Source organism: Prorops nasuta, unplaced genomic scaffold (assembly GCF_024137725.1).
Source record: "Prorops nasuta isolate Cenicafe-Biocafe unplaced genomic scaffold, Cenicafe_Pnas_1.2 PNAS00003, whole genome shotgun sequence".
Taxonomy (NCBI): Eukaryota; Metazoa; Arthropoda; class Insecta; order Hymenoptera; family Bethylidae; genus Prorops; species Prorops nasuta.
In genome coordinates this window covers 7032881-7053289 of record NW_027116800.1, presented here as the reverse complement: position 1 = coordinate 7053289, position 20409 = coordinate 7032881, and the positions used below count along the sequence as shown (strand labels likewise).

The window sequence follows — 20409 nt, the reverse complement described above, 5'->3', positions numbered from 1 at the left end:
AGGGCAAGGGGTCGTTGGCTCCTGAATGTCTTTAGAAGGAGAAAGAGAGGGAGAGAGGGAGAGAGAGAGAGAGAGAGGGAGAGTAGTGCAAAGAGCGCAAACGTCTTTCAAGTCTGGCGGCTACGGCAGGTTTGCGACGGTTTGCCTGGTTTGCCACTATTGGCTTGGTTTTAGTGTGTTGGACGGACTGGACTGACTGTTGCGCTTACCTCCTAAACGGGCCCCACAAGAGCCGAGAACGAGAAGTCACTTTTACTTTCAACGGTGCTCTCTTCGTCGGCCAATCGCTCTTGTCGCGCCTATGCGCTAACCTGCCCGTTACTCTCTCTCTCTCTCTCTCTCTCTCTCTTTTAAAAACTCTATTCTTCCCTACTTTACTCTCCGTCTATCCCTCGCAATAATAATAATAATAAAAATCTTACAGCACTTCGTATTTTGAACCCCACGAAAAATCGTCCCAGACGATCGATCGATTCTCCACATGAAAATGAAAATGCAAGAATCGCGCGAGTGATTGAAGTTTTCGTGAAAAAATACCGTTAAAGTGATCGTATTTTAGGGAGAGTAGAGCGTAACGCTGGAGGATAGAAAAGGGCAGGGAGAAAAATTTCGGTTCAGGTAGGTGCATACCACAGCCTTTTGTTCCAACTGGTGAAAGAAGATAGCGAATGCAAAAGAGCCAGAAGAAATTCTTAGCGCATAGGCGCCGCCTTCGAACGATTCCGCTGAAAATTCTCTGCTACATTTTGTAAGGGAGGGAGTAAATGTGTGAAAAGCCTTATATTGGAAATGTTCTGTGGTTAAGAGCGCAGAGAAGGGGCGATAAATTTCAATCTATATTGGGAGAATTGGAATATCGAGGGATAATTTGGTAGTCAAAATGTGGAGAGATCGCTCAAGGACAGTGCTGTAACGACAGTTTCTTCTGTAACACGAGCGAGGTTGCGTCTATTTTTTTGCTGATCGCTCGCTCCTCGCTCTCTCTCTCTCTCTCTCTCTCTCCCTCTCTTTCCTTAAAAATATCACGTTAACCTCGATCGATTCGAGTCGTTGCAGTCAATTTCTTTCTTGGTTTCTTCTCTTCTCGTTTCTATCCCTCTGCAAGGATCACCGATTCTGAAACGTGCGCGCGCGCGCGCCGAGAGTATATACACCACTGTGATTTGTCGACTTTATATACATATATATAGTGGCACGTGTCCCGCCACGTGTTTCCTGGCTCTTCGTGCATCAGAAGGGCGCGTGCCTCTGTATAGCAACGACAGAAAGAGGATTTCTGTACTCGTGAGTTTCTTTTATTCCTCCTACATTATGATTATTATTATAATTTATATCCTCATTTTCATTCGCGTGTGTGAAATTTTATTGAAAAATTCCGTTTACTAATTTTACAGTTCTGTTTAATTACATCTCGTGACATATAGAAAAATTCGTATTTCGCTCATTTCCAGATCAAAATGCTCGTTCTTTCTTCGATCGTTTTCTTGTTGACTGTGCTGTATCTATTCTACCGAAGTAGCAGCGGGAGGAAGCTTCCACCTGGACCAATAGGACTTCCGGTTGTAGGCTATTTGCCTTGGTTGGATGGAAAAGCGCCGCATCAGTCTTTGACGGGTTTGGCCAGGAAGTACGGGCCCATTTGTGGTCTAAAACTTGGGTCGGTTTACACGGTCCTCCTCACGGATCCGCGTTTGGTCAGACTGACGCTAGCCAAGGATGCGTTTACCGGCAGAGCCCCGCTCTATCTGACTCATGGAATTATGAAAGGATACGGTGAGTTCTGAGGAGAAAATGTTCTATTCTAAAAAAGTCATTAAACTGATGTATAAACTATATATATAGAACATTCAGTAACCGCATTGCGATTACCAGCAACACGGCCCCTCCCTTCCCCCCGTCTTACCTATATAATTATGAAAAGTTACACCAAGTCCTGATATACAAATTTTCTAACCTAACAAATCATGACCCTGGTATACTACGATGTTCGACAGCCACATTGCCTTGTGAGTTCTTCGACAGCGCCCTCTTTTATCTTACTTTCGGAATCATCCAAAAATACGGTAAGCATTGATGTAAAAATGTTCCAATGTAAAAAATCATCGAGCCGCGCCGCAATGTTCAGCAAGCGCGTAGCGTTTGGATCGCGTTAGGGATCTTCTATAGAGGAGGAGGCGAGGCTAAGTGGTTCGAGTCATCGAATAGTCGGACCGTCGTCGCTCGAAGCGAGTTGCTCTTATGCTGCCTGGGTTTTCGAGTCGCTGCAGATACGCGATAATGGTCCGTTCGTCGTCGACGATTCTGCAGCGCCATTGGCCTTTAAACGGGTCGACGAAACCTGAAATTCTCGATGTCCTTGGAGCCCCCCCCCCTTCTCCCTCCCTCCCTCTTCTACCACGGCTCGCTATAAGACACATAGCAGCAGTGCTCGTCTCGTTTGGAAAGAAGTCACGCTACCGCCTTTTCCACGATTTCGCCGAGCAACCTTCGCGAGATTCGCTTTCAATCATGGAAATTCCCTCCTCTGCAAAAGCACCGCCAAAGAAACAAAGAATCTTGCACAAGTTTCAAGGTCTTATATCGGAGAAAAGTTTTAATCGGTAGAGACGCTGCATGCTGACGCGATACTCTCGAGCAGAATGACCCTGAGAGCCATCTCGTTATCACTGGACAATATACAGAATCGCCTCTCTCGTGTCAGCGCCCGGTGCAGAATTATCGAAAGGATCGAAAGAGCCTTCGCGAGAGAGCTGCAGATATATGCATATATTAAAGGTTATTTCTGGCGGTTGGCAAATATTCTCGATGATGTCATCCCTTGAATTCGAGTATACGTATATGCTTCGCTCGCGTTCCATTTGACGGACTCGGAGGGTGTGCTTGTAGTAGTATTTGTTATTACGTAATATCGTGGAATGTAAAATGGTATACGTAAAATATGTTGAAGGTCTGATATGCGCCGAGGGTGAGATCTGGAAGGACCAGCGGAAATTCGTATCAACGTGTCTGAAAAATTTGGGAATGGTGAAATTTGGGTCGAGGAGGGACCATCTGGAAGCTAGAATCCTATCGATCGTTGACCAGTGCGTCATGGTACCGAAATCTTTATAATTAATTTTTTAATTATTTATTATTTTCATATTGTATGTGTTAATCAACCCCCGTATAGAAACTGCGAGAGACTTCAACGACCGACGGTGTGGACCCTCTGAAAATATTGCACCACTTTATGGGAAATTTGATAAACAGTTTGGTTTTTGGGAAAGTTTACGATGAGGAGGACGAGGTTTGGAAGTGGCTGAGGCATCTACAAGAAGATGGAGTTAAGCATATCGGAGTTGCTGGACCACTGAATTTTCTACCGTTTTTAAGATTCCTCCCTTATTTTGGGAGGACCATGAGATCATTGATAGATGGGAAAACGAGGACTCACGAGATCTACAAGGAACTCGTACTGGAGCATCGTGGTAACAAGGACAAATCCAATAGCTTCCTGGCTGCTTTTGACGAAGAAATGAGGAGAAGGAACGAAATTGCCACTGACCCTGGACATTTCACGGAAGCTCAATTCTATCATTTGTTGGCTGACCTTTTCGGTGCTGGGACCGATACAACTCTGACTACACTTCGATGGTTCATTCTTTTCATCGCTGTTCATCCAGAAGAACAGGTTTATTTTTTTTAAATATCATTGATTTTTTAATGTTTATATTATAGGTCTGGAATGTGACTCGTCACGAGTGATTAAATTTGCACGTATGTAGGAAAGGATTCGGGAGGAGATGAGGCAAGTTTTGGGAAACAGGGAGCCTACTCTGGCTGATAAGGAGGATTTGAAATTATTGGAAGCGAGTATTATGGAAGTTCAACGTTTGAGAAGCGTGGTACCAATTGGTATTCCTCATGGTGCTTTGGAGGTGAGCACGTTTAACGTAAATGCAGCGCGAACGAATATCAAAGATCACGTGGTTTTATTGGATAGGACGCGAAGATAGCCGAGTACGATATACCAAAGGGAACAATGGTGGTCCCTCTGCAATGGGCGATCCATATGGATCCAGTTTATTGGGACGAACCAGCAGAATTCAAACCGCAACGATTCATTGCTGAGGATGGATCAATCTTGAAGCCAGAAGCCTTTTTGCCATTTCAATCTGGTAATGTATATAATATATATATATATATAGAGTCCATTGCTTAAAACGATCCAGAGCATATATGGAAACAGATATGTATCCTCTGTAACTGTAAGAGATATTTCAATTTTTTGCACAGAACTTCGAGACCTCTTACTATTTGCATTCAAAAAGGTTTAACGCAAAATTTTCATAACTGCAGTAGTTAAGGAGATATACTCTACTTGAATCTACGCTCTGGAACATATTAACAGTTGGACCCTGTATATACAGGGTCCGAAAATTAAAACAGCCCAGAACATGGATGCAAAGAGAGACGTTTATTTCCGCAACTATTATAGTTATCAAAATTTTGCACAAGATCTTTTCGAAACCTTTTGCTATTTGCATTCCGAGAGGTCTTATGCAAATTTGTGATATCTTTAATAGTCATGAAGATAAACGTAAATATTTTCTTACGTGCATGCTTTCGAGCGTTCCAACTGACGGACTGCATATGTATAGATATGTATATTAAACACATGTGAGATCATATACTGGTTCAGTGAATAAATTGTCTTCTGATTGGAACAGGAAAACGCATGTGTATCGGTGACGAACTGGCCAAAATGCTGCTCTTCCTGTTCGCTGCAAGAATTTTGCATAGCTTTCGAATATCCACAGTTCCTAACGAAAGAATCGACCTTACGGGGGAGTGTGGGATCACTTTAATACCGAAGCCTCATCGTCTGATCTTCGTCCCACGAGAGGCTATATAGCTCCTATCGAGAAATAAAAGAATCTCGCGTGAGATAGTTTTAGTTTTCTTCAATGTAATCAGCTATTACATATATGTATACTAGACCCTATATATAACTATATTCTCCAAAAACCGTGTCACAGTTGCGGAAAGTTAATTCAAGGAGAAGAAGAAGAGACGACAGATATTGCAGTATAAACTTGCGGAGCTTTCTAATTTAATCAAATAACGAATAAAAAGGTGTCCAATAACAGTGGAGGAAACAGAAAATAAAAAAAGAAACAATCGATTCTATTCTCGTAGTATTTATTTTCATTTCAATAAACTGATACTCCTATGTCCCTCCTTCCTTATTCAATTATCATACAACATCCTATATTCCTCGAAATCCGGGTCGTATTTGCGGAAAGTCGTTGAAGAAGAGGAATAAGAAGAGGACGATACGACAAATATTGCATAAGTCTGCAGGACTTTCTAATTTAATCAAATAACAAAGGAGAAGGAGGTGTCCAGTGTACGGGCGAGGAAACGGGAAGTAGAAAACATTCGAGTGTGTATTCTCTTATGGCACTAAATTTATAACATCGATAATATTGATGTATATATATATATATGTACCGTGCTATGCAGTGCTCCTCCATTACTCTCTTTTGGCATCGATGTCTCCGCGAGGGGAGCATCAGGGAAGAAGAGAAAGAAGAAGAAGAAGAAAAGTTTTGCTCGGGTACCGGATAACCGAGCTCTGACCTTACGTAACTTCCATGTGGTTTGGGGCCACATGACTTTCGTGTCGTTAACCTTACGTGCCGTAAGCCGGGCACCGATATTTCGTTAGAAACTCAGAACGGCCGATTTCTCTTACGTAAGATTCGAATCTGGCGCCGCCGCGTTGGCCTTTTTTCCCACTTTGACAAAGAAGCGACGTTCGAAATTTTTGCATGTTTCTTTCATCGGAGGTATATACGCGAATCGCTATTTCGATGCGTCAGCGCCGATAATAATACGTCTGCAGGGGATACACGGTATACGTATGAGTATACATACATGTATATATATATATACATGTACAGTATACCGACGCCATTTTGGCCTTCTTTTTCTTCGTCTTCGGTCGCTAGCGCCGTGGCTTATCCCAGTTAACCACTCGCTTATCGTATTAGGCGCGTCCTAATGATTCCTCTCGATTCTCGATTTAACTCTCCGAACGGAACGAGATTTGATGCGTGGCGCGAATTTTTTGGCGCGCCTGCGGGCAGCGTTCGCTGAAAGAGAAAGCTAGGATCCACTCGAGGTCCACTTTTCGAACAACAAGATATTTTTCAAAAACTCGATCCATATAATTATATCGTTGCGATCAGGCGAATGAAATCATTCGGATGATCGCAATTCATTGTTGATTCGAGCGCAAATAATTGGCAAATGTCTGCGCGATAATGCGATCTTATCGGTTGATCGATCTTTCGTGATGGATGTGCGAGACGTACGATATATAAATATATGGATGCGGGCATTGGACAAAAATTCTGTTGGATGGCGAGGGGGCTGGGTGTTTCCGCCGAGGGGAATAGGCGTACGTGTGCGAGAGAAAATAAATTGCAACCATGTATAATAATCTTCAACTGCAAAGTTTGCGTTTATTTGGGAGACAATAAAATATTAAATAACACAGAGTGTCACGATCGATTAATGAACACAGTGCGGTATTTGAGGTTTCGAGCGTGTCAAAACTGTCATCTTAACTATACACATACATGTAATATGTAGAAGTACACGCGTTAGGTAGGTAATAATTCGTGCATGAATTCGTTCGCGCAAGGCCAATTATAATAATCGTTATTGAGGAATTTCGCAACGATTTACAATAACACAGAATAAGCTTATGAGAATTTACAATAATCTTATGAAGAGTATGATATATACATGCACACGTACCCTTCGTGTATACATATATAAATATATGTTTATACGAAGGGTATACGTTTGTGATAAATGGAGAAAATTCGAGCGTCCATGAATCGGTAATGATCGCTGCCAATGCAGTTTGGACTCGGAGATTCACAGCCTTGGTCCGCATTAGTCGGCGATCGATCGAGACTTACATATGAATCCCAATGAATTTCTATGCCGTTCGTGAGATTTGTCCGCAGTGGAAAAATCAAAGACGGTTCATCCGGTTGATTTTGGTGTTTTCCAATTGGCGATTGGCCAACGATAAACTCGGTTGGGGACGCAGCCTCGCGTTCACGTCGATCGGCATGCGGCGCGTCGATTTCTTTAAGGTCGTTAAACACATTCTCGTTTCAATTCGTGCGACACGCAATCTCTCTCTCTCTCTCTCTCTCTCTCCCTCTTTCGCTCGCTCTATGTACAAATGTTCTTCCTTCTCCATAATGGAAAGCTTATAAATAAATGACACGATGGGATGAATCGTATTTTCAGGTTATCTCTCTAATTTTCTGTTGGCTTTCTATAGCCTCTCTCGCAGACGCATACACACACACACACATACATACATACTCGCATACACGGGAATAATCCAGCACATACATACTTGTATACACGTTGGCTAGCAGTAATATTACCTAGTGATAGTACTATAGTAGTAGTAGTAGCAGTAGCAGCAGCAGTAGTAATGATAGTAGTAGTAGTAGAGTAGTGTAGTAGTAGAGTAGTAGTAGTAGTAGTCGTAACAGTAATAGTTGTAACGCAATGCCAAAGGTCTTTCTCTTGACGGATGTAGGAACGAGTACCGTGCTCCGGACGGCGCAGAAGGAGCCCTGAAGACGAGTGGAAGAGCAGCACAGTGTGTGGATGTTGAAACTTTCTCTCCCTGTCTCGCTCGCTCGCTCGCTCTTTCACTCTTCAATGGCTGCCAACATTACGGAGAACTCCCGTGGGAGCGTTGTCGTTGGAAGCTTGCTCGATTCTCCTCTGGACGAGGCAAACCTTGAAAGGGTCAGGGGTCACCGTGATACCGGCGTTACCAGCTAAACTTGGTAGATTCTCGCCATCCGGTAGTCTCAGATCGAAGCTGTGCAGCAACGAGCTGAAGAACAGGAAGAGTTCCATTCTCGCGAGGACGTCTCCGAGGCACATTCGCCTGCCAACGCCGAATGGCATAAAGTACTCGGGTTTCGTGACTTTTCCCTCGGCCGACAGGAATCTCGCTGGCCGGAACTCATCGGGCTTCTCCCAGAGCTTCGGGTCCATGTGGACCGCGTGCAGAAGCGGTACCACTTGGGAGCCCGCTGGTATCTTGTAACCGTTCAGCATGACGTCACTGGAAAATAAAAGAAAATAATCAAGATTATTCGTGGTTCCAACGTTTCTTCATCGGCGCATTCCTCGTGATAATAATCATCGGTCTCGATATTACATTTGATAATTAAAGTATACACTGCAGGCATAATACGGCGAAAAGCTGGCTGCTGATCGATCGCAGGGTTGACGAAGAGATAGCGCGAGACTCGAGTGCTGATAATGGGAACGCCTAGGTTATAATTCTTTCTTCGAAGGAAGAAACGGTGTCATCGACCTGCAATCTCTACGAGCAATATACGTGGGGGAGGGGAGCGTCCAAAAACCACCGATCGACCGACCGACCGACCGACCGACCGACACGCAACTTTGCTTTCACTTTTGCACGCCGAATAATCGACTGGCGATCGCGCGAATCCAAAGGTTCCGATATGCCAGACACGGAACAGAAGCTTGAAAACCGTTTCGAAATCCGTTCTGAATTCATCGGCTGCGATCGAGACGCCGAGAGACCCGAAAGCACCATTTTCACAATACATTAATAAACGCTATCCCGTATCTAACGTTGGAATTCCGTATTTCACCAATATCTTATACCCTTTCTAACGAAATCGGCCGAAAGTAAAAGTATGGGCCTCGGAGGTATTGGCCCCGGGCGTTTCTCAGGGTTTTTTTCTTCTTTTTTTATCTCCTTATTTCTCCCTCGATTTTTTCTCCTTCCAGAGCCGGCAAGCGGTACCGGAGACACGGGAGAGAAAGATTTGACCAAGATTCTCAAATTTGTAATCATGAATTATGAATGAAAATGCGAGGATGCGAGGAGGAAGGGGAGGGAGGTGAATTGATTTTAGTGCTGCTGGTAATTTGATATAAGCTTACCGTGTGGTGGCATGGGTCGTTCCCAACGGTACTATGCTGGACCTTCTCAGCACTTCTAGGATCGTGGCTTCCGTGATCGGTAGGAATGGAAGATCTTCGAGGGCTGGCATCCTTGACCTGCCTACTACTTGATCCAATTCCTCCTGTACTGCCTTGGCCGCATCTGGATGGTGCAGCATCATCACGAAAGCCCACTCGAGAGTGGTCTTCACAGTCTCCATCCCTGCGGAGAACAAGTCACCCAGGATCTGTTGCATCTGTTGATCTGGGGAAGAGGCAAAACTCGTGTTAAACCAATTTCACTCGTTACCTTCCATGCAAAAGTGTGTTCCGATAAAAAGTTTCGCTCACCATGATCCTTCCCATGGAAGAGAACAGCCTCGTTGCCCTCGGATTTGGCTTTTTTAATTTCCAGCAGGTAAGCGTCGACGAGATCCCGAATCTCGTTCTCGTTGAACGTGGTTCGATGCTGATCTACGGTTTCTTGAAAGAATTCTCCCATCTCCGCTCGATTGGCCGATATCTTCGATCTGACTTTCATGAGGCAGGGTAAGTACCGCATGATGGGGATGAAATTCACCGACGCCATACTGCCAAAAAGCTTGAATCCTTCCTCTATGAGGTACATGAATCTCTCGAATCTGGTGTCTCCTTGTTGAAAACGAATTCCCATCAGGATGGAGCAAATCACGTTGCTGATGGACATCCCTAAGGACGGCGACACATCCACAGGGTTCCCCTGTTTCGAAGACAGTCCTCTCAAGAAACTATCCACTTCTCTCTGCAAAATCCAAACGACCCAACATTTTAAGAAAATTCTTCCCAGTGATAAGAAGAAGAAGAAGAAGAAAAAAACCAATACACTGTTACATAAAAAGCTGCAAAAAAATGAAACTCACCATGATTCTGGATTCCATGACTTTCTTGCCAGATCCCATGTAAGTCATGCCGAAGCTCCTTAGCTTTTCGTGAAGAAATCTTCTCTGTTCCTTCCACAGTGCACCTTCGGAATTGATGATGCCTGCATGGAAAAAAAATGGAAATCCTTCGTGAAAATAACTACAATCCCTCGACAATACGGAGAGGAAGAAAAGAGTAAGAATAAGAATGAAGAGAAAGACTGATTTACCATAACCACCAAGAATAGTGAAGAATTCAGTCTGCGGTCTCGCGGTGAATTCCTCCCTCCTGAAGGTGTCTCTGATGGCATGATAGTCACTGAGTACAACGAGAAGTTGATTTCCAAGTCTAGCACTGAACATTGGCCCGTAATTTTTGGCGAGTCTTCCGAACTGCAGGTGGAGGTGTTTGTGTCCATCGAGGAAGGGAAGGTAGCCGAAGAACGGCAAACCCCATGGGCCCGGTGGTAGCTTCATGTTGTACTGGAAGCACTGGATGGACCAGACGAGTAGGAAGGCCGCCAGGAATACCAGGAGGGTGTACATGGTTTCGTTCTCCGTTCCTCCCATCGCCTGCATCATCCACTGAGCCACGTGTTCCACGAACATGATTCTTCTTCTTCTCGCGAGAGTTTCTCTTCTTCACAAATCGAGAGGTTCCTCCAAAGTCTGATAACCGAGTGTGTAATAGGAAAGAAAGGAAGAGCGAGTATTTGCTGGATTGGAAGAGTCGCAGTGCTCGCGATTCACTGTCAAAGTCAACGGAGTGTCGCTGCTGGTCGAGAGAGGAGAGCGTGTGTCTTCGTTGAACCTGTTGCAGGCGAACTAAGCGAAGGCACCTCGTGGCCTGGCCCTTATAGCGTTCAGCTTGCAAATGCAGCGTAGCACACGGTCAGCTTTGCGAGAAGCGGCGGTAATTCGCTCGCACTCTCTCTCCCTCTTTCTCTTTCTATATCACTCACCCACACCCCCCGAGAGCGAGAGAGAGAGAGAGAGAGAGACACGCACACACACACACACACACACCGGAGCGAGCGCACGCACGCTCTCGCACACGCGCGACCTCTCTCTCTCTCTCTCTCTTTTATGTCCCTCCCCCTCCCTCCCTCTCTCACTCTCTCACCCCCCCTCTCTCTAAACTACTTGTCTCCCGCGATCGCCGAAGACTACTGGCAGACGCTACTTCCCGTACGCGCGTGATAAAGCCAAGATCCGCTCTCGCCTGGTCTCTCCGACACCTCTCCCCCCTCCCCCTCCTACTCCTTCCCACCCCCTCCTACTCCTCCTACTTCATCGTCACCTCCTCCTCCCTCTTTTTCTTTCCAGTCGACCGACTCGTCGTGGAATATCAGTGTAAATTGTCGTTGAGCGAGCGAGAGAGCTATATACTGTCGTGTAGAGCTCGTTAAAGAGAGGAAAAGGGGGGGGGATCTGGAGGGGGTAGGATATTTTACTGTAAAACGCAAAGAATCGAGCGCGATCGAGGGTCGTGGAAGGTTTGCACCGAGGGTGAGGGTGGGGGCTTTCTGGATGATGAGATGGTGGTGGAGGAGGAGGAGGTTCCTGCGAAGGTGAGGAGAGAAGGAGTGGGGTGGTCTCGAGTATCGAGAACGGGAGAAAGGGGAGGGAGGGAGAGGGAGAGAGAGAGAGAGAGAGAAAAGTCGGTCAGAGGTAGCGCCGAACCGCCGAATTCGTTGGACGATATTCGAGTACCAGAGCTAGTCGAGGTTCGTATATGCATTTCTGGGTACGTATCTCGCTCTGCGTACTCTGCGCCCATTGAAGTACCCTTCGTGCTTTTACGCACACTCGCGTATGTATATACGCGAGAGGAAATAACATTGTACCTTCTCCTCGGGATTATTCGGACAACGAAGATTATTGGTCAGAGTTCGAAAATTGCAAGATCGATCGCTCGGCGTGCTTTTGGAGTTTACTCGTTCCGATTCGGGTGGGGGCACTCGACGGGACGAGAGGAGGGGGAAACTGGCCCCCAGCAGGGGACTCGCCTCGACTCGACTCGACCCGACTCGACGCGTCGACACTCGACACCACCAATGCACTCGTCGACGGACGAACCTTGCAACTCACGATCCTCTTATCTCTTGAAAAAATTTGTTGCTTTGCCAAAGAAATGGTTTTACTCTGTATTTTATATATATATATATATATATATATTTACAGGACGAATAGAGTGATCTAATTGTTAATAGGAGCATGATTAACGACGCAGCTTTTTACGAGAATCGCCGGAGGCCACGCTTTATCGTCGATAACTTCAATGACTTTTACTGCATTTTTTACCACTCGATTTCTCGCCCGAGCATCATCGAAGCGGAGTGAAGTTTATTGAAAGAAAAGAGAAAAAAAGAGAGACTGCACGTGGAAAGCGTTTTTTCCTGCAGCGCTACATGTATATATATATATATATATATAGATATATATACGTTTATGTATGATTACAATCGTCGAAAGTCGAAGCGCGCGTGCATATAAAAATTGGCCAATCGCTGCTGTGGCATTCGATAACTTTGGCCTCGCTTATCTGCCACCAGGAGAGGTCATAGATATTCCCATGTGTGCGCGCGTGTGTGTGTGTGTGTTAAATTGCAGCGATTATCAGGCTCGATGCAAATCTTTGGGGATATCACGCGCAGCGCGATAAGAGAAATCAGGAGCATCGCGCCGCAATTGTTTTCGATGGGTGATGACGGTTCTCCAAGCGATCTTCGTCGCTGATTGGTAAACAGGATTGATCGCTCCGGATCTTAATCGTGGCGAGATTACTCCACGAAATACGAGACACCTGTTTTTTCCACGAGTTACTGGCCGCTCGTCGAGCGAACGCGCAGAGTTCTTCGTCGGTTCTTGCTCGTCTATATATATATTTATTCGTACGGTACATCGCGACACGTCCAAATAAGGGGAACCTGCGGCACATTCGTACGAACGATGCAGTGCACTCTACATTTTATGCAAATTTTCACTTGCGAGAGCCAAACGACTAAAATTAATTATGCATTCCTTCGAGATGTCTCGCATGTTTGTATATATATATATATATAGAATATAAAAAAGAAACGCTTGAATGAAGCAGCATCGAAATCGATTAGCAAGAATTAACACTGTCGAAAACTCAGCGTCTCTCTTTGGTCGATTTTTCTTCGGATCCGGCTGCTCTTTATCGCTATCCTTGCTCGCTTGTTTTCTGCCACGAGCTCGACCTTTTGCCAAATGGGATAAACCCTCGCGGTGCCAACTATCCTAAATACATACAGTGTTTCGTTGTACACTGGTCCTTCGTTGAGAACGTATACTATATATATATATAATACTCCCCATTAGAGACTTTATATAATAATAAACAAGACTCTCGATGCTTAGGCAATTTAACAATCTCACGGTGTCAGCTGTTATAAATAAAGCATTTCGCGTTGTAGTGGTTCTCCGGTAAGACCATACACTATAGTATTTTCCATATAGAGATTCTACGTGAAAAGAATTTTTTAGTAAAAATTATAGTGAACTGTGGTAATCAAGGGACGTGTATTCAATTGTTCAACTATTTAACGGTTTGCAATTAGATTTTTAAGAGATTGTTAGTCAATTTTTTCATGTTTTCACGGTAAAATTGAAATATAATTCAGTATACAGCCGACGTATATGTCCCTTGGTAGTTAAAAGTTCACTGTAATGTTGACAGAAAAGTTCATTTCGCGTATATAATAATAAAGAAAACTAGTATTGTTTGAGACATTTCATCCTCGTGGGGGGTGTCAACTCTCTTAATAAAGCGTTTTGCTATACACCGATTCTTCGATATCGACGTCTCTATAACGATTTACCATGCGAAGACTTTGAATTTATAACGATAAAAAACAAAACTCTTGCTGCTTAGGCGATTGGAGAATCGATTACGATCAGTTGGTATGGCTCAACTTTCGTAAGTTATGTCACGAGTGGACCATAATTTCATTGTTCATCCAGGAGGGTAATAATTTTTCCAGTGAAAGTGGCCAATTACCAGTGAAATTAAGCAAACACGAATTTTATATTACATGCGGTCGTACTGAAAAAGAGAAATGTTCCATTAAGGGATCCCGTGCTTCTCTCCAGTATATATATATATACTCGTTAAATTTGCCTCTCTCGATAAGAACATATATATATATATATATAAATACATATACACTAACGTGTGTAAAAGAGAGAAATCAAAGTGAAGACAAAGTGCATCGTGTAAGATTCCCCCTCCACCGCGGTTTGTTTGTCAGTCGGCCTGACGAATTCGCGAAAGAACTTTGTCGCCTTCGTCCAATTAATCGCGTCTGACTTTCGGTCGTTTGATTTTCTTAAATATCGACATATATCCGGGCTGACAAAGTCTCGGTCACTGACCACGCATCCACTTAATATCGCTACCAAACGATAAGAGCGTCCCTGTGCGCTTTAAAAATAACTCTTGCAACGATCGCGTATACAGCAATGACGAATTCTCCATATAATACGATAAATATATATATATATATATATATATACCGTGCGCTGGATGGTCGGGGTGTGGTTGCTAGCCAGTCTATATAACTATAGGTAAGAAACCGCGCTTGGGACACGAGGAATTAATGAATCGAGGAGTAACGACGACGCAGGCATTGCACGTGCGATCGATGGCTTATGGTCGCTTGGCAAACGTATATAGTGTATATATATATATATATATATATATACGTTGACCGCTCGCCATGAGAGATTTGCAATTTCCGATTGTTTACATGCGAGGGCATTGCCCGGCCTGGCCCGAGCTCTTATAAACGAGATTTACATTCCTACGCACACCTACCGTTCCGCGGTTCCGCGCCAACCACGGAGATTTCAATGCTTCGCTACCCCCCCTTAAGGCGTTCCCTACACTCTAATTATCTCCTCGAATTCGGCCCAATTCGGTACGTATATATATATACATATATATATATGTGTGTGGGTGTGTGTATAGTATATCTAGTCGCGGTACTGGGTTCGACGAACCTGCAGCGATCGTGAAAGAATGTATACCAAGCAGCACATGTAGTTCTCCAAGTAGAGAAATACCAAAATAGAAAATCGCCGCTTCGTATGTGTATTTATATATATATATATATATATATTCTTTCCGAATCGAAACGACAAATATATGCGCTTTCACGTGTACTCTCCGTATATATATATATATATATATATTTTGACGTAACGATTTTCGAAATCAGTATATTACTGCGTGTTTATTTATTACCATATATACATATATAGTATAGTTGAGGTTAAATGGTAGGCTACTGAAATTCGGTAAAGATCGTGTTAGGAATGAAATGGGCGGAGATAATTGCGATTTCCTCGGGCAGCCTCGCCTGGAATCCAGAGGAACTCGTTATTTTCCGCACTGATGCCGAATGATAAACGATTGACATTTGAAGGAGCGCGCGCGAATATAGCCGCGACAGGAGAGGAGAGTGGGAAAGCCACTTCTGAACAAGTCTCGCGCGTACACACAAAGGACAAACACGCAGGGTTCGTTGAACCCGACAGTCGAGATCGCAGATGAATGAACTGGCCTCGCTTACTACGCTCCGCGCACTCTGTGTCACATCTTATTTCTCTTTTCTCCAAAACCATCCCTGTATCATCTATACTCTGCTATATCTACTTATGTACATATATATGTAACAATGCAGAGATAACCTCAAAAACGAGCTCTACGCGCTCTCCGATGTAGGACGTGGCGTATATAATTACCTATAATATACACTCAATATATATATATATATATAGAGAGAGAGAGAGATACAATATACAAGAAACTAACGATGCTCGCCAGAAAAACCCTCCTAAGATTCTTTTTTCGAGCAGTCACTGTTCGGCAACCTGTTACGCTTTCCAACAGGTTTCATTTCTAACGGCCAATAACGGGCCCAGCTGCTTTTCGAGAGTCCGTTATTCGGTAAAGCAAGCGAGCGCGCGCGCGCCCATGCCGGCGTGGCGCACTCTCCGTTAGAAATCCGCCCTATGGAAGAAGATGGAACGAGAGATGAGATGAATATGTATCTGAGAGGGGGAGGAGTAAAGGGGGGGGGAGGGGAAAGACCAATAGAATTATTTTTCATCAACTGTGTGTATATATATATATATAGGAGAACGCGCGCGCACGCGAGAAAGGGTTGAGAGAGAATATATTGTATATATATATATATACATACGCGAGAGTACAAAGAGTGCGCGAAGAGACAAGAAGGGGTGGGGCAAGGTACGCTTGGGCTTGCGAGCGCGCGCGCGCGCGCGCTCGCGTACGTAATCGTTCGTGTCAGATAATGCCGGGTGAAGGACCGGCATCGATGCGTCGGCACTCGACTGCGCGTCCGTTACCATCACTGACCATTGCCAACGGGTCACTGAACCAAGTCCTCCTTCTTAGCCGAAATTTTCGCTTCTCCTCATCCTCACCTTTGCACCTCTTCTTCTTTCCGTTCTACATACTCTTCCTCTCCTCCTAAACTCCTCGTCCAACTCTACTCTCTCTTTCTTCCCAATGAATCAATCGTAATAACGGTCCCAGCTCGCGATGATCCACTTATTCCCTCCGATCGCGAGCCAACCTCGTTCGCAACCACCGGAACCACCATTTTCTGCTACCTTCCAACGGGGACAGCATTGTTATGTAAGATACTTATAGACGCACCACTCTGAAAATCCGTCCTTATCAGCGCAAAACGCGCTCTTTTCCTCGAATGCTGTACAGCTATATAGCAGAAGCCGCAGTTTCCTTCGGCGAAACAGCAAACGCCGTGGAAATTCTGAAAACGCGTAAATTCTTTGCGGTAAGTTTTGTAACTATATAATATGTGTACATGCACGCTTGTGTACAGTGTATATGCAACTGCATTTCCCCGAATCAACTACGAAACATCGACGCGGTTGGCCTTCTTCTTTCCCGGACACCTCTGGACTTTCCACGTGGCACGAGGAGCCGTGCGAGCTTCACGGAAAAGGGAAGGAAATCACGTGTGCCTGCAGAGTCACGTGCATCGTCAAACGCAACACGTTCAGCGAAAGGTATTCGGTAAGAGTGACTTGGGTTCGATGCTTTCGGACCAATAGTTTTCTTATTTATGCTCTACGTATTCCTATGTGTATATAGTATATATATACACGCGCTTGTTTATTTTGTGTAGTAAAACTACAAATTCACGCCAATGATACAATTGCACAAACTGGGCCTGCTACAAATATTAAAGGATGATGGTCGACAGGACACTCGCTCATTCTTAAACGGATGTATTTTCGGTAAAAGTGAGTGGGGGGTTGACGTTTTTCTACCGATATAGATATAACACGTGCTTCTTTATTCCGTGTACAGTAAAGCTGCAAATTTGCCGAATGATATAATTGCACAAAGCGAACGTGTTACAAACGCTAATGGACTACTTCGACAGGAGGTTCGATTATTCTTGCATGTGGACGTATATTCTGTAAGAGTGAATGGGGGTTCAACGCTTTTCAGACCAATAGGTATATTCTTTATATTGTTCGCCTATGCTTATGTATGTATTATTTACAGACATTTGTTTATCCTGAATAGTGTAAGCAATAATGCTTTGTATAATATAATCGCAGAAGCGAACGTGTTACAAACGTTAATGAAAAAATGTAAACATGAGGTTTGTTTCTTGCACTGTTGTATATTCGGTAAGAGTAAATTGGGTTTGTTACTTTCGGACTAATAAATTATTAGTACTATATACAGATTGTAAGTGTGGGGCATGTAGCAAAAATTGAGGGTACATGTACAACATTACTGTCAACATTTTTTGTTAACAAATGTTTGGTCTCACGCTTCACCTTAACTTCCTGGAAACCATTTTTAGGCTTAACTTAAGAGATCGTGTTAGCCTCCGTAAGCACTGCGACGAAGTTTGTTTACGTTTTAAATAAGCGCCGAGCAAGTATTTTGGTGTTCCATTTCTTCTAAGAACCGTACAAAAATTTTATGAACCAAAGTGTTTTGTTTAATTTTTCAGGGAAAGTAAAAAAGTTCTTTGAAAAATGACTAAAAATACTTTGATTCATAAAATTCTGACTCTGCTTGTAAAAACGAAGGAGAAATAAAACAAGATATACTTATTAGCACGACTTGTTTAAAATATAAACAAACTTGGTGACTATCGCTTTCACCTAGTTATGGAACGTAAAATCATTTATTTAGGTAGTTTGGGTCAAGCGGGAGACAAAAAATGTTCAGATCGGTGTTCTACATACACCTTTATATTTCATCCCACATCACTGTTATACCCTGTATTTAGTATACACGCGTGTTTATTCATCTTACGCAGAAGAGCGCAAAATATTCTAAATAATATATTTAAACAAATGAAACGTATCACGAACGCTAACGAAGGAACGTCAACAGGGGGTTCGCTTCTTGCACAGCTGCAGCATTTTCTTTAAAAGTGGCTGAGTTTCGGGTGCTTTCGGACTAATAAGTACATTATAAATACCATATATACACATACACGCATGTTTATCCTGCGCAGCACAACTAAATGCCCCTAATGATATAATTGCACAAAGCGAGCGTATTACATACTCGAATGAACGAGCGTCAACGGGAGGTCGGCTTCTTGCACGCGTGTATATGTAGTATCCATATATAGATATATGCGCATGGGGAAAAAGGAACGGTGAAAGGTACAGAGCGCGAATAATTAAAGGATGCCGTGAAGAATAAAAATAAAGACTGCAATGTGTACGCTCGTGCTATGACGTTAACAAAGTGGGACAGGAAAATCAATGCAAGAAAAGCAGCGAAGGTCGAAGGTCGATGGTCGAGGTGAGAAAAGGTCATTGATTTCTTATATGGAATTTTCAAGCAGTCTACGTGGTCAATAATAAGCGAATGAGCGACGGACGGGTGGCGTTCAATGCACCGCGATCGGATAACTGCGCGATTTGAAACTCGAGACGAATAGGAAGCAAAAGGGAGAGCCCGTCAACCGGCCAGCGGCCTCCGCCAACCTGCAACCGCGCGGCAACGATCTGCATCGCAGACAGCAGCTTAATACGACGCGCGCCATTTCCTACGGATATTCTCGTAAGCTGAAAATTAACACCTTTGCGGATACGACTACCAAGCCATACCATATATACTATAGTCTATAATACCATTGGAATGTACCAGCTATTCTTTTCTCCATCGACTTATTCAGTTTCCTATATATGTTATTATTATCCGTGCATTTTAGTACATAGATAGCAGAATTAGGCAAATGTAACGGACGATCCTGAATGAAGTCTCTCCTCTCTCTCTCTGCTTGCCGACCATGACAAGCCAATCGTAGTTACGTCATTCTCGACAGATATAGAGTCACTGTCACTCTCGGTACGAGCGCCAGTGAACACACACGGGGGGTCATAGCCCTCTCTCTCTCTACTCCACCATGAGCAAACCTTACGATATTCTGCAGCACATCTCTCATGTAAACACAACACTCTCGCTACGATGATGAGGACAAGTTCTCAAGAAATGGGACTGTGTAAATAAATCGTATATATAGGAAATGGAATTTGATCCGATTGTGTTGAACGGACTAGCAATACACACACACACACACATATGCATATATATAGAGCACTCGAATAGGCGAAATAGCAGAGGGGTCACGAGGACCGGCCCGTGCACTCGTGCACGTTTCTGCCACGTGGCCGCTGCAATATACCCTCGTACTCGTGCAGTCTATCGGAATGCGTCAAGATCTCGATCGTGATCTCAAATCGATTATTATTCTCTTTTTTTTTTGCTAAAGTTCAACGAACGCGGAAAACTCCGTGGAGTGTGCAGTGCAAGGGGCTCCCTTTATGTTTCCTTTCTCCGCTGAAACACCGTCGAGAGAACTGGTCTCTGTGATCGGTATGTAAATAAACAAACTATTATTATTGTCATTGCAGAGTTGTCGATTCTTATCACACATACTCGACAAACTCGTTTTCCACGAATGCGTAGTACAAGATTTTCGCGTTTGGGTCGATTGTTTACCATCGAAAAACCAAGAGAGGGTCTGGTGATTTCACGTTGTTCCGATTTTCTCCTCGTTTCGTTGTCTTCGTAGGGGAGGAAGAGCCTTCGCGACAGGGAAACGTCCGCTCGCAGGGGAATCGAGATCCAAGGACGCTCGTCGACAACTAAGACGCAATTCCTTTTCATGAGAGAGAGAAGAGTGAACACGTGCTAGCAGCACTTGGAGAGTGCCTGCGCACTCACCAACTTTATACGGTCATCGGCACTCCGTAATACCGCGTCGCCCCCTATTATTCACCTCGTGTCTAATTACTATACGGTCTTTCTTAATCCAAGTTGTTTGGCTGCGTCGGTAGGCTGACGGTATGCACAGGCGCGCGCGCGAAATGCGTCAGAGAGAGAGTCCTTGGTCCTCGGGACGCGTGCAGAAAAATATATTTACCAATGCGCTAGATA

The 20409-nt window shown here is 44.1% G+C and overlaps 2 protein-coding genes across 2 annotated transcripts; one reads left to right on the top strand and one right to left on the bottom strand.

Annotated features, from left to right (window-relative positions):
• The first annotated feature begins 997 nt into the window (after positions 1 to 997).
• phtm (phantom) lies at positions 998 to 5096 on the top strand. The gene is made up of 7 exons (XM_066746791.1): positions 998 to 1284; positions 1452 to 1773; positions 2948 to 3093; positions 3170 to 3670; positions 3765 to 3917; positions 3983 to 4157; positions 4710 to 5096. Exons 2-7 carry the CDS (start codon positions 1458 to 1460, stop codon positions 4892 to 4894), a joined length of 1476 nt encoding a protein of 491 aa, XP_066602888.1. The 5' UTR covers positions 998 to 1284; positions 1452 to 1457; the 3' UTR covers positions 4895 to 5096.
• Positions 5097 to 6529: 1433 nt separating this feature from the next.
• Positions 6530 to 10727, bottom strand: Cyp18a1 (Cytochrome P450 18a1). The gene is made up of 5 exons (XM_066746790.1): positions 10142 to 10727; positions 9912 to 10033; positions 9364 to 9793; positions 9013 to 9277; positions 6530 to 8155 (listed from the first exon to the last, which is right to left on the bottom strand). Exons 1-5 carry the CDS (start codon positions 10518 to 10520, stop codon positions 7738 to 7740), a joined length of 1614 nt encoding a protein of 537 aa, XP_066602887.1. The 5' UTR covers positions 10521 to 10727; the 3' UTR covers positions 6530 to 7737.
• Between the last annotated feature and the right edge of the window lie 9682 nt (positions 10728 to 20409).

Coding starts and splice junctions, on each gene's coding strand:
- phtm (XM_066746791.1), top strand. CDS start 1,458: ATGCTCGTTCTTTCTTCGATCGTTTTCTTGTTGACTGTGCTGTATCTA. Junction 3,094..3,169: donor TCGTTGACCAGTGCGTCATG/GTACCGAAATCT, acceptor ACCCCCGTATAG/AAACTGCGAGAGACTTCAAC. Junction 3,918..3,982: donor TTCCTCATGGTGCTTTGGAG/GTGAGCACGTTT, acceptor TTTATTGGATAG/GACGCGAAGATAGCCGAGTA.
- Cyp18a1 (XM_066746790.1), bottom strand. CDS start 10,520: ATGTTCGTGGAACACGTGGCTCAGTGGATGATGCAGGCGATGGGAGGA. Junction 10,034..10,141: donor CACTATTCTTGGTGGTTATG/GTAAATCAGTCT, acceptor TTTTCCATGCAG/GCATCATCAATTCCGAAGGT. Junction 8,156..9,012: donor ACGACCCATGCCACCACACG/GTAAGCTTATAT, acceptor TTTATTTTCCAG/TGACGTCATGCTGAACGGTT.